At 40.9% G+C, this 17,899-nt stretch overlaps 1 protein-coding gene and 1 non-coding gene across 2 annotated transcripts in view; both read left to right on the forward strand.

Moving 5' to 3' along the window:
• The window catches only part of CSNK2A1 (casein kinase 2 alpha 1), a 53,901-nt gene extending 42,522 nt beyond the window's left edge, over window positions 1-11,379 (forward strand). Inside the window, 7 exon segments of the mRNA XM_073792835.1 lie at window positions 1,474-1,584; window positions 2,495-2,596; window positions 4,100-4,200; window positions 5,031-5,179; window positions 6,208-6,294; window positions 8,459-8,535; window positions 8,537-11,379. Of these exon segments, the coding sequence (XP_073648936.1) occupies window positions 1,474-1,584; window positions 2,495-2,596; window positions 4,100-4,200; window positions 5,031-5,179; window positions 6,208-6,294; window positions 8,459-8,535; window positions 8,537-8,593 (684 nt within the window). The 3' untranslated portion in view covers window positions 8,594-11,379.
• TRNAK-CUU (transfer RNA lysine (anticodon CUU)) lies at window positions 1,288-1,360 on the forward strand. The gene has a single exon. It is a non-coding gene; the product is annotated as a tRNA-Lys (tRNA).
• Window positions 11,380-17,899: the final 6,520 nt, after the last annotated feature.

Genomic DNA, 17,899 nt, shown 5'->3' on the forward strand with positions numbered 1-17,899 from the left:
TTTTTTTTTTTTTTTTTTTAATTGGGGTATAGTTGCTAAGGTTGCCTCTTGTCCTTGCTACTACTGTTTCCACTTTCAGGATACATTTTGGTAAGAGCTGTTTTGTGTGGCTTTTCTCTTACTGCATTCACTCAGTAAATATTTTTAGGTTTTCTCCTGTGTACTGGGCATTACATTGAATTCTAAAAATTAGCAAAGGTGAATAAAACAGTCCCTACCCTCAAGGATCTTACTGTCCATATTTTTTTTTTAAAACGTTTTCTTCTTTACTCAGTTTTTTTTTTTTTTAAATTTTATTTATTTATTTTTCTCTGCGTTGGGTCTTTGTTGTTACGCGCAGCCTTCCTCTAATTGTGGCAGGCGGGGGCTACTCTTCATTGTGGTGTGCGGGCTTCACATTGCGGTGACCTCTCTTGTTGCAGAGCACGGGCTCTAGGCACGTGGGCTTCAGTAGTTGTGGCATGCGGGCTCAGTAGTTGTGGCTTGAGGGCTCTAGAGTGCAGGCTCAGTAGTTGTGGCACACGGGCTTAGTTGCTCCGCGGCATGTGGGATCTTCCCAGGCCAGGGATCAAACCCATGTCCCCTGCATTGGCAGGCAGATTCTTAACCACTGTGCCACCAGGGAAGTCCCCAGTCCATCTTTTTTTAAAAGGTGGCAAACAAATATTCAGTAAAGAGCTGTAGGTTCTATTAAAGAAAATTTAAGGTTGGTTGGGTAGGGGGGCATATCAAAGACAATAGTTGCTTCTATTTGCATAATTAGAAAAGACTTCATTAAAGGAGCTAACTTAAGTAACTCAAAAGATGAGGTGTTCACCACAGTAGGAGTCTATATTGAATAGTGGAGACATTCTAGTCAGATGAGCAGTTTAAGAAATTTGCAAGCAGCCACATAGCACAGGGAGATTAGCTCAGTGCTTTGTGACCACCTAGAGGGGTGGGAGAGAGGGAGACGCAAGAGGGAAGAGATATGGGGACATATGTATATGTATAACTGATTCACTTTGTTATAAAGCAGAAATTAACACACCATTGTAAAGCAATTATACTCCAATAAAGATGTTTTTTAAAAAATCACTAAAAAAAAAATTTGCAGAAGCACAGAATGAGATTGTATTTTTCAGGAACTGTAAGTCACACTAGAGCAAAGGAATTAGATCCTGGAGAGAACCCTGTATGTCAAGCTAAGAAGTTTTATTTTCATCCTAAATGCAATAGGTGGTCACTGAAGGGGTTTCAATAGAGAGTGACATGGCTGTTATTTTTAAAAAGATTACTCTGGGGAATTCCCTGGTGGTCCAGTGGTTAGGACTCTGTGCTCTTGCTGCCGAGGGCCCGGGTTTAATCCCTGGTCAGGGAACTAAAATCCCACAAGCTGCACAGCGCAGCCAAATAAAAAGAGTGCTCTAATGGCAGTGTGAGGGGTAACTCAAAAGATGAAGTCACTCATTATTTATTATCTTCTTATTTCAGCTACGGCTAATAGACTGGGGTTTGGCTGAGTTTTACCATCCTGGCCAAGAATATAACGTCCGAGTTGCTTCCCGATATTTCAAAGGTCCTGAGCTACTTGTAGACTATCAGGTGAGAAGAGGAGGGCAGATAAAATTTTGGTCCTTGTGTTTATTTTGCACATAATTTGCAAAACATGTCATTTTGCACTTTTGAGTAGGCCATTTATGCACATCCATGGCTATCCCTTTTATAGGAATGTAAAATATGAATCACTTCAGTTCATCTGCCACAACTTATGTTTGTATTGTCATAATGTCAGTAGAATATGAATAGATCTGCATTTGATCCTAACTGAAGAGAAAGACACTTTTTCTAATCAGAAATTACAAAGCTAGTTTGAGAATTGTAAGCTAGATTTAACCAACCTTAAAAGTAAACTGAAAAAAATGTTCTCTTCTTAAATTATATCTAGATATAAAGACCTTCCCTCTACCAAAAAAGAAAAGAAAGCACTCTTCTCACGGAAACAAAATCCTTGGGAATACCTTTCCTGCCCCAGTCCTCCCAGGTGTTATCAGATACCTTAAAAAGTTCAAACTCTGTCCTAGAAATTCCTTTTCTGGGGTCTTGAGGATATAACCCTGAGTTCAAAAAACATTTTATACATAAAAATATTCTTTACAACATTATTTATAATAGTGAAAAACAGAACACTATCCTGTTGTAGGAGAAGTTAAAGATTAAATTCTGAAGCATTCATGCAATAAAAAAATGATACACGTTAGAAGGTTTCCATAGGCTGACAATTGGGTTGTTCTTACGTAAGTGAAGAAAGTAATTCAAAATAGTATGTACAGATTTAAAATGAGGGTGGGGGAGCATGGGTGGGAATGCATAGAAGAAAAACATGTTTTTGGTATTTGGACTTTAAGTCAGTGGAGTGGTTTGTTTTTAATAAAAAGCTTTTCTAAAAAAATTTGAAGTGACAGGATTCATTCTTGTCATTTCATGTGTGATGACGACATTTTCTTTAATGCAGATGTATGATTATAGTTTGGATATGTGGAGCTTGGGTTGTATGCTGGCAAGTATGATCTTCCGGAAGGAGCCATTTTTCCATGGACATGACAATTATGATCAGGTGATATATGTTGTTCCTATTAGGAAATTTACTGGTCTTACCAAGTGACGGCCAGATCTGCTTACCCATTAGAAACTGCAGTGGATCTTGCTAAAATACAGATGCCTGGCCCCCCGCACCTGAGAGCTATTAAATTAATAAGTTAGAATCTGAGAGTGGGACCCTAGAATAATTTTCAAATATTTGCTTGTCAGCCAACCTGACATTGATCCTCGGATTGGTGTCTTGGGAACTATTGGTTCAGCTTTTGAAATTAGAGTTTTTCCTTTGCATTGCTTGTTTAATTGTGAGATATACTTGTATATACATGTTTTAGGAAATATTTTACAATTCAAAGAATAATAGTTTAAAATATAGGATATTACCTTAGAATCTCCTAATGTGAACTTTTATTAGGATTAGGAATGTTTTCTCCAACATGTTGGTTTATATGTGGTATTTCTGTGATCCTTTTGTCTCGTCATACAGATTGAGTTGATGTATGTCAGTAGAAATATAGATGGTATTTTTTATACTAGCTGCACTTCCCCTTGTAGATCAAGGGGCCATTTCATTCAAGGGAACCTGGAATGATTCTAGGGCCTTGTGGAAGGTACTGTTGCCTTGTTTGACCACAATGACTTTTTTTTTTAATTAAACTTTATTTTAAGGTAATGTAAATTCATGTGAAGTTGTAAGAATTAATACAGAGAAATATGGTGTGCCTTTTATCCAGTTTCCCCCTAACATAACTTTTTGCAAAACTATGTACAGTATCACAACCAGGATGTTGATATCAATATAACCAAGGTACAGAACATCTCTGTCACCTCAAGGATCCTTCATTTGCCCTTTTATAGTCGCACCAAGTTCCCCTCCCCCTCTTTTATGCTTCTCTGTTGTAATCTCCATTTCTGCAATTTTATCATTTTGAGAATGTTATATATGTATGATGACCATTTTTCACATGAGTCGAAGAATACCATGTGAATTCAGTTAAAATCAGCAACTCTTTATCAGGTGCCATGCAGAATTGAGGAATATAGACAGAAAGAAAGAATAGCCCCTCATCTCAAAAGTTCTTCATAGTCTGTCTAGCAAGGGAACCAAACATATAAGAAAGTAAGTTACAGTAGTAAATGTCAGAGTAGAAGTGTAGACAAGATACAAAAGACAGTTGTAATGGGAATGAGTGGTCTGAGTATATGGGGTTGGGGGGAGCTTCCCAAAGGAAGTGACATCTTCAGCTGGGTTGTAAGGGGGAAAAAAATAAGACTTCACCAGAAGGAAGGAAGCGGGTTATAAAGTGGTTTGCTTTTTCTGTTTGATACATTCACATCAGTAATAATTTAGGGAACATTATGTGGAAATCCATTCATGTTGTGCAAAAAAAATTGAAGTAAATTGGTTGTAACATTCATACCTGTAGCCATGATGATCCGTTCTGTTAATTCAGTCATGGTTAATTGTTGATTTAATCATGTAATATGCGTTTGGTGTGGGTTTTGTCTTCTTCAATCCTAGTTGGTGAGGATAGCCAAGGTTCTGGGGACAGAAGATTTATATGACTATATTGACAAATACAACATTGAATTAGATCCACGTTTTAACGATATCTTGGGCAGGTAAGTCACAAAATAAAATCTGTGCATCTGTGCCTTAAGCAGTTTGGGTGTAAACTGGTACTTTGGATCCCCAGAATAGTTATGTTCTCTTTGCCAACACTGCTGAGGTATCTCTGGTCCACTGCTACAGAACGCTGCATAGGCAGGCGTGTGATAAAAGCATTGGATTGAATGGCCATTTCCCCAGATGCACTTACAGGATTCTGAGTGTGGAGGTTGTAGTCAGAAGATTCCTGACTATGTAGAGTCTAGTAGAAGGGTTACAGTTGAGTCAGAAATCAAAATCTCCTGATTCAACTTGCTCCTCTAAATGACAGAATTGTCTCTAAGAGAAAGAAATAGTCATAGAATAAGTACATGCTTCAAGACTGATGTGCAGACAACAGACTCTAAAAATAGTGACTAGACACAATACTAACTCATTCACCACTTAACAGGAAGAGGTGAACTTTCTTGATACAAAGGCTTTTCCTGGCCAAGTGGCAGAGATGCCAGGAAAGGGGGTGTGGGGGATGGGGAGGGAGGCCTGGTTAGCCCAGCCACCTGGCCCTCCTTGCTGTGCAGGAGCATTCAGTCCTGTAAAGTAACCTGAATTATGTTTCATAAAATTATGGGGACCCAGATTTCTCTTTTCTGCAACACTGCTATTTCCAGTCTCTCCAATTAGCTTTGTTGTCTCTGCAGTGGCAGAGCGGTATAAGACTAGTCTCTTGAGTTTTTATTTCTCTTGTGATTGGCTGGAATCCTAGCCACTAAGGAAAATGTAGGAGTGAAATGTTGGGCTTCTCTGCCCCTTGGTCCATTTCTCATTCCCCCTTTTGGCTCTGCAGACATTCCCGTAAGCGATGGGAACGCTTTGTCCACAGTGAAAACCAGCACCTTGTCAGCCCTGAGGCCTTGGATTTCCTGGACAAGCTGCTGCGGTACGACCACCAGTCACGGCTCACCGCAAGAGAGGCCATGGAGCACCCCTATTTCTGTGAGTCCAGCTGTTCAGTCCACAGAGCCTGTGCAGGCCTGCCCAGTAGATTGTACCAGGCAGGGGAGAATATATGCTGTGAAGAAAGCCCTGGGCCCAGAGCCCTACAGAACAGAATTGGAATTCCAACCTCCTGTACTTAGCTTGCTGCAAGGTTACTTCACCCACAGTGAGCCTTGGTTTCTTCAGTGGGGACCATGATTGTTGAGAGGATTCTTATCTAACACAGAGTACCTGACTCATGATCACTCCTAAATAAATTGCTTTTCTTACTGCGTGGGTGACACTTCTCAGTGGCTAGTCTGGAGTGGTTGGATTAGAACATACAGCCCTATATCTGTCCCGTCTCTTGTTAATCATTTGTTGGAGAGAGCCAAAAAGGCTTGAAAACCTTATTGTATGAACACCTTGACCTAGGTTTGTGAGTATAGCTAACTGTTGTCATGAATGAAAATGCCACTTAGCTGCACCCCATCCTCACTGTGTTGGGTTGTTCCTTGGGGAGTGGTTGGGTGGTATTTTAGTGAATCAATTACACTCTTGCTCAGTCTCCTGTACCTGAAGCAGACTGAAAGGCTGATGGAGATGTAGAGTGAAGTCTGTGGTCATAGCACTAATTTGCACAAGACTGTAGTTTTGGCCTGTTTGGCACCAAGCTGTAAACCGCAGTAAAACCAATTCACTCTGATAATATATTTCTGTTTGGGTAAGGGTAAATTGTATTATGTCATTAAATTCTAACAGGATTGGTTTTGTTTTAAATTAGCTCTACTATGGATAATTACCTCCTTTTCCTACTATTTAGTTTAGTAGTTGGCCTTTACCACAGTTTGACAGGAAAGATAGTTTTATTTTGTATTACTTGTTCAATTCATAGTGAAGGCAGTTGACACCTTAATTCTATTACTAAGGGAATAATATGGAATACAAATAAAATGTAAAGAATGAGGATGACTGCTTTAAGGCCCCAGCCCATTAGTTTAATCCTTCAAGCATAACAGAATCTAACCTTTTTGTCTCTTTTCTAGACACTGTTGTGAAGGACCAGGCTCGAATGGGCTCATCTAGCATGCCAGGGGGCAGTACGCCTGTCAGCAGCGCCAATATGATGTCAGGTCAGTTCATTGGTAAATTTATTTTTTTAAGAAAAGATAGAAGTCAGTTATCATTCTTAATTTTGCTCCCTCTTTGTGACCTGATTTCTGTGGCCCTCCCTCTTCTCTATAATGATTACCTTATTGACATACTGCCCTGTATGGCTCTCCCCACCAGGTTTCAGGATGCTTTTGAAACCTGGTATACCTTAATGGCCCTGCCTTGAGTAAGAGTATCAACAGTCTCTTCTAGGCCAGAATCACAAAAATTATTTGGGACTTGAAAGTCTCAACAAGCCATGAGGAGTAAAGAGATCCTTTCATCTCACAGGTTAGAGTGACAGTAGGTGATGCTGTCCTCAGAAACAAGATTAAGAAAATGAGGGAGAGTAGAGATGGGGTTTGTACATGGGTATATATGCGTATAAGAATGGTTCTCGGGCTTCCCTGGTGGCGCAGTGGCTAAGAATCTGCCTGCCAATGCAGAGGACATGGGTTCGAGCCCTGGTCCAGGAAGATCCCACATGCTGCAGAGCAACTAAGCCCGTGTGCCACAACTACTGAGCCTGCACTCTAGAGCCCGCGAGCCACAACTACTGAAGCCTGTGCGCCTAGAGCCCGTGCTCCGCAACAAGAGAAGCCATTGCAATGAGAAGCCCGCGCACCGCAACGAAGAGTAGCCTCCGCTTGCTGCAACTAGAGAAAAGGCCGCGCGCAGCAACAAAGACCCAACACAGCCAAAAATAAAATAAATAAAATTAATTAATTAAAAAAAGAATGGTTCTCTGAGTTTTTCCAGAGCAACTACAGTGTACCTAGTAAATTATAATGTTTTATATGAAATTATCTTTAATGTTGTTGAGTCATGATTTAGAGCGAGTTTTTACCCAGAAGAAGCCATAGGCCTGTCCCCTAAGAATTATATATGTAGGCAGCGTCCACATGAATATACTCGTGATCGTGAGGGTACTTAGACACCCTCAAAGAATTGCTGTTGTCTGAATTCTTTTTTTAAAGAACTAGCTGCCTTCTAGAGTTTATCCTCTGGGTATCATGCCAACGTGCAAAATGATATATGTCCAAGGTTACTCATTCTAGCCTTATCTGTAATCAAAGAACATTGAAAACAGCTCCGTGTAGAGTAGGGAACTGATAAAATGAATTACAGGGCATCCATTCAGTGGAATGCTATATGGCTAGAGAAAAGAATGAGTGTTTCGTGTTCTTGTCTAGTTTCAACTCCAAAGTAGTAATGTGAAATGAAGAAAGCAAGATGCAGGACCATGTCCAAGACCAGGAATGGGCAAGAATATATAATCACATTCTTATATGTGATTCTTATATGCATATTTTTATAAAATTATATTTAAGTATATGCATAAAATATTTCTGGAAGGGTACACCCCAAAAGTGGTGCCATAAGTTGGCCAAGTGACAGGGCAAGGAAAATTCTCACTGTGTACTCTTTTCAGCTATTTTTAAGTCATGTAACTATATTGGCTATTCAGAAAATATACAACATTTTGAAAATGTAAAGAACTAGCTGATTGAGGGCAGTCTAACAGGTAATCTGATCATGGGTGGAAGAAACTAAATGGAAGTAAATCCTAAAACACTATTTTAGCTTACAGATGAGAAATGATCCTTTCTGCACTGAAAATGCTGGCTAACAAGGGAATGTGGTCATGAGCATGAACTTTGACTCCAGCCTTCTACTGTTCAGTTCATAGTGACTAGCCACATGTGGCTATTTATATTAACTGAAATCAAATAAAATTGTAAAATCAGTTGCTTAGCTACACTAGCCACATTGCAAGTGCTCAGTAGCCACATATGGCTAGTGGCTGTTAGTACAGATTACAGAGCATAAAGTTTGGTTGGACATGCTGCCCTAGACAGGCTTGGGTTGGAATCCAAGCATAGATGCCACTTACTAGCCATGCACCTTGGACAAACCGCTTAAACTCTCCAAACTTAGATTTCTTTACCTGTCTACTAAATTTATTGGAGCTTGTCATTTTAATTTGTGAAGATTTAATTTGAAATTAGATTTACTTTGTAAAAATCTAAGGAGAGGCCTTTAATAAAATGAGAATTTGTGTCACTTTTGCGATAGGTGCTCTGAAAAACTGGTGACTAAGATTTCCATGGTGTCTCTAGCTCACTGTCAGCTGTTGTCTTTCAGGGATTTCTTCAGTGCCAACCCCTTCACCCCTTGGACCTCTGGCAGGCTCACCAGTGATTGCTGCTGCCAACCCCCTCGGGATGCCTGTTCCAGCTGCCGCTGGCACTCAGCAGTAATGGCCCTTCTGTCTCCTGATGCCTGAGCAGAGGCTGGGGAGTCACTCACTCCCTCGATGCAGCTTGCGCCTGCGGGGGGGCGGGGGTGAAAGACTTCAGAAGCACCGTGTCTGAACCGTTGCTTGTGGATTTATAGTAGTTCAGTCATAAAAAAAAAAAATTATAATAGGCTGATTTTCTTTTTTTTTCTTTCTTTTTTTTTTTAACTCGAACTTTTCATAACTCAGGGGATTCCCTGAAAAATTATCTGCAGGTGGAATATTTCACGGACAAATTTTTTTCTCCCCTTCCAAATTCAGTTCCTCACCACTAAAGAACAAAGATAAACCAGCCTCAATCTGGCTGCTGCGCTTGGGTGGAGATCTCTTCCCATGCCCACCATTGCTCCCCTACCATCCCACACTTCGAGGGGTTTGTATTTCATGCTCTCCTCCAGAGATTACAAAAATGTAGCTTCTTGAAGGGAGGTGGGAAGGAAGGAGGAAGGAAGGACCCAACCTATAAGAGCAGTGTACTGCTAGTCACTTATATCACTTTACTCCAAAAGTGCTTCAGTGGGGTTATACTGGTGAATCTAGTGGAAATATGTCTTAGTTACACTGAGATGCTGAAAATCTACCCAAAGTGCAGACAGGTCCTGAAAACGTCTGTTCAGTATGAATCATGTCTTATTGACCTAACCTAAATCCAACTCACTTACAATTTAGTTTCAGTTCAGTTTAAAACTTTAATACTGTCCCTCCCAGGCTCCTTACCTTGGTCCTCTTCCCCTTTCATCTCCCAACATGCTCTATAGCTGGTAGGAGGGGGAAGGCAAAGTCTATTTCAATTTTCTTTGACTTGGCCCTTTTGAATTCAGTTAGTTACTGGGTATAATTATTGCTTTTTACAAAAGAAAAAAACATTGTCTATGTTGGTTTCATGCTAGTAACTCTTGAAGAGCTAGTGAGAGATGTGGCCACTGCATTTTATTTTAAGCTTTCTACCTTTTCCTCCTACCTTCCCCTTCCCTCACATGCCATCCATTGAGAAGACCTGCCCCTCAGTCTTGTAAATGTACCTGAGAGGTAGGAGCAGAGCCACTATCTCCAGTGAAACTGAAATGGTAGACCTGTAATTGTGGGAAAACTAAACTCTCTTGTTACAGCCCTGCCACCCCTTGCTGTGTGTATATATATAATACTTTGTCCTTCATATGTGAAAGATCCAGTGTTGGAATTCTTTGGTGTAAATAAACGTTTGGTTTTATTTATCAAGGTTAGATTTAAGTTCCCTGTGTAAAGGTCTCGCTGGGTGGGTGGCTCACGTTCACATCTGAGGGGCCTGCAGCCCTGTACCGTGGAGGCTTCCCAAGGCCCCCATTTTTATACAACCCTCGTTCAACCCATGGTACCGGGCAGGCAGAGAGGCCTTAAAAAAGCTCCACAAGCCAAAGCGTCTCTGGGGATTAAGGATCCTTTGCCATAAATTCATTTTGTGTCTCAGCAGTGCAGGGATTGGGGATGGGAAGAGTCGCCAGTTTTTGTGTGTTTGTGTGTGTAAAGTGGATTTTCCACTGTAATCCAGCCACCTAAGTTTATCAGGTGCTTCACTGAGGAAGCCTAGTTTTTTAAGCACAATAGCAAAACCATCAGCTCTGTATTTTCTCCTGTTGCTTCATTACCGTAGCTGCTTGTGGGGACTAGGAAAAATTCTTCCAACATATTTTAAGGCCTGAAGTCTTAGTTCCCCATTCTCCTACCTTTATAGATTCACAAGTCTTTCTCACCTGGGCGTCATAGATAAACATAATTGTTTGAGGAGTTGAATTTAATGAACTTATCTAACTTTGTAACCCATCTTAGCTCTAGTAACTTTATCAGAGGTGGTGGCTTTAGTGAATATAATGGTAAACTTTAGAGGAAGCTAAAGCCTCCTTTTATAGTGCTTCTCAACCATAGGGAAGACACTCTATGTGGCAGGGTGATCTTCTTCGTGGCCACTTACGGTGGATATTTATTGTTCTCGACCCTTTTATGCCCTAGAATGCTGTGGGGGTTACCATGTTGAATTTGTGCAGAACCTCAAAGCACCAGATGTGCCAGAGATGCAGTTTGAGATTACGTTTGCACTGGATTGTGATTTGAACAGGACACTTATGACTGATGAATTATTTCTTTTGAGGTGGGGAGGAGGGCTGTAAATCAAGACTTCACATCCCACCCTTGTAGCTCAGAGAACCTAGGTGTAGCTGAGGCTGATGTGGGGAGCTGCAAACAGCTGGACCTCCTAATGTGCATCAGACCTTGCAAGAAACGTAAGGTGAATGCAGAGGACTCTGAATGCCACCCAAGAGCCTTTTAAAAGAAATAGAAGTATTTAAAATGCTACTTAAGGAGTCACTGCAGAAGCATGAAAAAAAAAAAAAAGACCCAATTGGGTGGGTGGGTGGGGGGCAAGGGTTTACAGAGTAACAACTTCTGTGTTGTTGTAAATTACCTCATCTGTATACCTTGTATTGGGACACTTCATTTCTCAGCACTACCTGTGTCTGCATTGATTAGATGGCAGGAAATGGAAAGCCAATCTAAGACACTTGTGTTGGCAATTACTCTGAAAGGTTCTTTAAGTATTTTTTTAACTTTGTTTGAAGTGCTCCCTCCCCCCTTTTAAGTTTGAAGTCATAAGTTCCCCCTCCCCACCTTGATGATTTATTGGTTGTAATTGTATTGTATTTGGTATAACTAAAACATAACTGTGCTGGGAAGAAGTTGTGCCATGAAGGTCTTTAATTTTTTTTTAATAAAAACATTTAAACAAATGAAATGTCCCTGCAGCCTGAGCAATATGCTTCTCCAACCGACACCGTGTGTGTGACAGATGGCTTAGTTCTCAAGTGCTTTGAATTTAATACTGGGCTGATGGAGATGTGAAATGGGATGAATTAAGGTTGGTTGAGGAGCACTGAAGTGTAGGAGTTTTTGACATTGAGAGACAGTGAAGAGAGCATGATGTTGTTGCTAAACAGGACTGGTTTCATTCCTGCCCTCGTCACATACTTGGCTACTTGGCAAGTTACTTCTGAATCTGTTTCATCATCTATAAAATGGAGCCACTGCTTCTTTGGGATTAAATGAGAGTGAATGTCAAGTGTCTGGCACCTGTTATGCCCTTGTTCAACCTAATACCCCTGGCCCCTGGTATGGGGGATTAGTCCTTGGCCCTGATTTTGCAAGTAATTCACAGCATGATCTCTCCTCTGGGCTCTCTTGGGACCAGTGTGTGTTCAGTCAGGGGAGTCTGGATGAGATGTCTTCTGAGTTCCTTTTCAGCTCTGACACTGATTTTAGAAAGTTTGAGTTGGTGCGTAAATACAGAGGTCCATGGAGACAGTTGGTTTGTTAGCAGAAAAGGCCAGTGCTCAGTGAATGGCAGTAAGCCCTGTGGAAGGTCAGCCTTGGAGAGACCTCCAGTGCAGGAGGCAACGTGCAGTCTTGGTGCCTGGAATGAAGGCATATGCTGGTGAGCAAATGGGGACATACTTGGCAGCTTTAATAGAAACTACCAAAAGGGCTGGTAAAAGAGGTGAACAGAGTTTACTTGCTTATTAATGTCAAATGAGTAAATTCTACAACAGTATATACTTGAATTTTCATTTATTCTTTATCATTTAACAACAGTTGAAAAGTTGAAATCAGGAAATGCCGTTATCCCAAATTCTTAGTTTCCTTTAAATGTTCAGTGCATCCGTATGTTAATAATATTGGGAGTTGAGAAGTGTGGTTTAGATAAAAGGAACCATTGTGTAATATCTTATATCTGAAATGCCTAACTTACATGAACATTAATTTCTCACATTTACTCTTATTTTATCCATGAGACAGATAGGAAGATTAAGTTGTTAGAGTGGGCCTATTAGAGACAGAGGAATATATTTGGTAAAATTAGATCTTCAGGGTATGGCTAATTACTGTAGTCCTAAAGTAGTAGAGAAAATTGTGGATTGGTTGACAGATTTGGACATTTTTATTTCCTCTCAATCTTTAAATTTCATCTTGCTTCACCTGTTGTCAAGTGTGGTTACAATTAGAACTGACCTTTTGAGTATCTCTTGAAAAAATCTAGTTTTGTCACCACTCCCACTAGCAGATTTCTCTCCTGAGATTAGAACTGGGTTTGAGTAGTTGTTTAATCGTAACAGTCCTTGCCTGTACTTCCCTGCTGGTAATTTCCTCCTCCCTTGTGCTGATTCATGCTCCATCCTATGTAAAAGTCACCTCTCTCTGCTTCCCCCACTGCCGTCACTACCCCTGCACCCTTTTTCCTTATAACACCTGACCTTATGTTATTTTTGTCTCTCTCCCCACCTGCATGTAAAGTCCCTGATGACCTTGTATGTCTTACTAATCTGTGCATCCTCATAAAAAACTTTTTTTTAAGTGTGTTAATATCCTTCAGAATTGAAGAGGATCAAATGGAGTAGCACGAAGAAAATGCTTAGCATCATACCAGCCTCATAATAGATGCTCAATAAATAGTAATTCCATCCTCCACTCCCAGTTCCACCTTCCCCCTCCTCCACACACAATAAATTAGTGGGAGTGTTGTTGAATAAAGGACATGTCAAGATGAGAAGAGCCTTGTTCATAGATGTGCAGCTATAATTATAAGCCACAGGCCAGACTGGATTAACATGACAAAATGTTTATTTAATGTTTACTTATTTATTTTAATTATTTAATAATTTAATGAGCCCTTGGTGAAACCTTGAGTGGCTGAAGGCTGAGCAACGATCCTGACCGATTTCGTAGAATTAGGTGCTACAATATCCCCTGCTTTCCACCATTGGTATATAACAATGTGAAATTCAGGCTGTTCTCCAAGTAGAACAGATACAGAGGGTGTCACAAGGTAGTCTGGTTCTGGAGTCGATGTGGACGAGTGCTTTCTAGATTTCATAACTCTACTAGGATTCTGTGCTAAATTTACCACTTCAGAGAAGCAACCTAGTAGAACTATAAATGCCCTGGTTCTGATAAGAGTTATGGCTGGCTGTGTAGTTCTGGCTCAGTAATTTAACCTCTCTGAATCTTCAAAACTGACTTAAATTATTATTGTAAAACATTTTAGATGTACCAAGTTGTAAAGAGGCTGTAACACACCCATGAACCCACTGCCCAAGTTAAGTCTGTATTACCAATACAGACGAAGCCCCTTTTGCCCCTCTTCTCTTCCTCCCTGCCCCAGAGGTTCTAATATCTTCTTCATATGTAAAATTGGGGTGTTAATACCTATTTTACAAGGTGGTTATAAGATTAGATGATAAATGTTTGGAAAGTGCCTGGCACACAGTAGAGTTGGGCTAAATATTCACTTCCACTCTGAACTGTATAGTTGTGCAGGTTACGTGCAGAAAAAGATTCCATGTCTATAGGAATGCCATAGACTTGTGCATTTATTTCTACAGTTTTACAGTAGATGGCAGTAAAATACCTGGTTCTAGAAGAAAAAAATCCATGCATTAAATGACAGGTTTTCAACAGATGCAGGTTGTTTCTAATTTCCATGAAGGCCAGCATTGCCCTGTTCTCACCCCCTCTCACTCTTCTCCTCTAAGAGTCTATCACTCTTATCTCCTCTGAATTTTTAATTTCTCTACTGAAAGCCAAATATTTTTGCACTATAGCAAATTACAGTCTGGATTTGCCTCCCTGTGGTCATAATCACCAGAGATTCTTAGTGGTCTCAATGTAAGAAGCTCTTCCCCAGGCACCTCCAGATGGGAGTTTATAGGATGGACAGTCCCTTTCTTAGGGAAGTTCCCGAGGGGATTGGGTATTTCTGAGTCAGCTTTACTCTTGCATCATCTGCTTGGACAGAATTTTCTTGGCTCCTCTAATGATGAAAAGGAAAAGCAGCAGCAGCTGGCAGCTGGTTTCCTGATTTCACCCTGTGAGTCAGAGTCTCGGCTACAGCTAAACATTTGTAGACTTATCTAGAAAGGGAGCACTTTGCCCTTCTGTGTTGAACAGTTCTGGGAACTCCATGGTGAACTTCCTATGAAGAAACCTAAATACCCACAGCTCTCCACACCTCATTCTTTTCCCTGCTCACCCACTCAGCTCTGTCCCCTCAGCCCAGAATCAGAGTTTCTCATGGACTCATTTTCTTGACTGGTCTTTCCAGAATTCGTTTATAAAATATGCCGCTCAACAAACGTGTTGATGTCTGCGAGCCTGGTCCTACGCTAAACACTGGAGATTGGGAGAGATGAGACGCAAGCAGAAAGGCAGGAAACAAATTGTTCCCCAGGAAAAAATCATATTGCTAGTCAGCATGGTGGATTGAGCTAACTCGTAAGTACCCACCTCCTGCTCCAAATATGTGAGGATGCTGACTGACATAATTTACTTTCAAATAAATAGCCAATTTCAAAGAAAAAAGTGGAAATTCCCAGGTGGCAGAAAGGAAGACAGCATTCATTCTGAAGGTAAGTGGGTATTGAAGTCACAGTGAGCCCCCAACACAGGCTTGGATACAGATGGGCCTCAGAGCATAGGGGCTAAGGTTTGAATGCCCCCAGGGAGATAGGAGACAGCCTCAGTGCCTTTGAAGGTAAAAACAAAGAATTCCCTGGCACTTGAAAGAAAAGGCTGCTTCTGGGTAAAAAGATTAGAGGAAAACAAAATATTAGCTGTAGTTGCCTCTGGGAAGGGAGTTTGTGATGTTGTACAAAAACTCCTTAGGAAGAAAGAAGTCCTGAACTCTTGGGGGAGGAAGAATGGTCAGGAAAGCCTTCCCAGAGGAGGGACTGCTGGAGCTGGCTTGAGAGAGGTCCAGCCTTAGCAGGTTCGAGCTGCCAGAGCCCGCACTTGCCATCAGAACCCACGTCTCTTGCTTAGTTCTGCTTCCTGGACTGCCTTTTCATAGCTGTGCTTCCAGGAATCCCTGTCCAGGTTTCTAACGAATCATTATAGATAAACTTTCTTTCTCTTGCTTTTTGCTCTCTGGTCCTTTCAACAAAAAACACATTTATCCTCACACAGATCTCTAGGTCAGCTATAGTTCAACTGACCTAAACTGGTTCAGCCAAGCAGCTCTGCTTCAGGTTGAGGATTGACTGGGCTGGACTGGGCTCCTGTGTTGATTGGTTTCAGGTTTGCTCCATGTAGTTCCTTCTGGGTCCCATACCAAAGTTGCGGCAGCTACCCAGGGCATGTTCTGGTGGATTGCTGGGGCACAAGAGGCCAAAGGACAGACACCAAGCCAGAGAGAAATCCAAGAAGCTCTAAGAACACCAAGCAAACTTATACACAACTAGGCATATCATATTCAAAATGCTAAAACAGAAGACAAAAATCTTAAAGGCAGCTCAGAGGAAAAAATGACATTGCCTACAGAGGAAGCTAAGAATTATCAGAGACCATGCAAGCTAGAAGACAATGGAGTGACTTTAGTGCTGAAAGAAAAACAAAACAGTCAATTTAGAATCCTATACCCACTGAAAATATCTCTCAAAATGAAGAAGAAATAAAGCTTTTTCTCAAAGAAAAACTGAGGGAATATATTGCCAGGAGAAATATTAAAGGAATATTAAATATTAGAGGAAGTTCTTCAGACAGACGGAATATGATGCCAGACAGAAACTTGCATCTACAGAGTGAAATTAAGAGTACTGGGAATGGAATAAATGAAAGTAAATTTTTTAAAAAAATTTAATTGCCTTAAAAAAATAATTGAAGTCTAAAGTAGGAGGTCATCAAACTTTCTGTAAAGGAACAGATAAATAGTTTAGGTTTTGCAGGTTATATGATCTCTTGCAAGCAATCTACTGTTTGTGGCATGAAAGCAGTCTTAGACAATAGGTAAGTGAGCATGGTTGTGTTTCAGTAAAACTATTTATGGACTCAGATTTGGATTTCATATAATTTTTATGTGCCGCAAATTATTCTACTTTGATTTTTTTGCCAATAATTTAAAATTGTAAAAGCCATTCTTAGCTCAGGGGCCATACAAAAGCAGTCAGTGAGCTGGTTTTGGCATGCATGTGGGTCATCCTTTGCTGGCCCCAGGTCTAAAGCAAAAAAACTAGCAATGAATTGTGTATTTATAGTGTACGTTAAATTTTTTAAATGTGAATAAATGAATTGATATATCCATATGATGAAATACTAAACAATAAAAAGTAATAAACTTGATACGTGCAACAACATGGGTCAATCTTAAAATAATTATGCTGAGTGAATACCAGACAAAAAAGACTACATACATTCCATCCATATAATATTCTAGAAAATGCAAACTAACTAGTGACAGAATGTAGTTAAGCGGTTGTCTGCAAGTGTGAGGTGAGGCGGGGTTCGGGGTAGAAGGGGAAGAGAAGGAAGGATTTCAGAAGTGAAGCAAAGCATGTGACAACAGCATGGAGAACAGAAGGGAGGAAATGGGAATCTACAGTTGTAAGGTCTTTATACTATCCATGAAAGCAGGATATTTGAAGGCAAATTGGTTAATTTAAAATGTGTATTGTAAACCCTAGGGCAATCACAAATCAATCTCCACCTCTTGCCTACTCTCAGTCCCAGGGTCTGGGGACTTTTCTTGGAAATTCTGAGACAAAGACGATTCAGCAATATTTCACAGGGTCAGATGCAGAAAGTATGTGAGAGCTGGGGCTGCCAGAGTCATGAACCCAGGGCCTGTGGGAGAATGCAGTCAACATGAAGAAATGGGCAGCTGAGAGAGAGAGAGAGGGGACGCAGAAGGGCAAGAACTTTTCAGTTACGTGAGCCAGTAAATCTTTTTGCCTGTGCTTTTTTTGGGGGGTGGGGGGGTAAAATTTCCTGTCACTTGCTGTTTAACAAAATACCACAAATTGATTAAAGGCCTACAGGAGAATATCTGCTGCTTTGAATTTCTCCAGGTAAGGCCTGCACCTTCTTTTAAAGCAGAGGTCCCCAACCTTTTTAGCACCAGGGACCGGTTTCATGGAAGACAATTTTTCCACGGACCAGTGGGGAGGGATGGTTTTGGGATGATTCAAGCACATTAAATTTATTGTGCGCTTTATATATTACAGTGTAATAATAGAAATAATAAAATAATTATACAACTCACCATAATGCTGACAGGAGGCAGAGCTCAGGCGGTAATGTGAGCGATGGGGAGCAGCTGTAAATACAGATGAAGCTTCGCTCGCCTACCCACTGATCACCCCCTGCTGTGCGGCCCGCTTCCTAACAGGCCATGGACCAGTACCCGTCCGTGGCCCGAGGGTTGGGGACCCCTGTTTCAAAGGACTTGATCGATTAGGTCCACCCAGGCCAATCTTTCTTTTGACTACAGG

This window comes from Tursiops truncatus, chromosome 15 (genome assembly GCF_011762595.2).
Source record: "Tursiops truncatus isolate mTurTru1 chromosome 15, mTurTru1.mat.Y, whole genome shotgun sequence".
Taxonomy (NCBI): Eukaryota; Metazoa; Chordata; class Mammalia; order Artiodactyla; family Delphinidae; genus Tursiops; species Tursiops truncatus.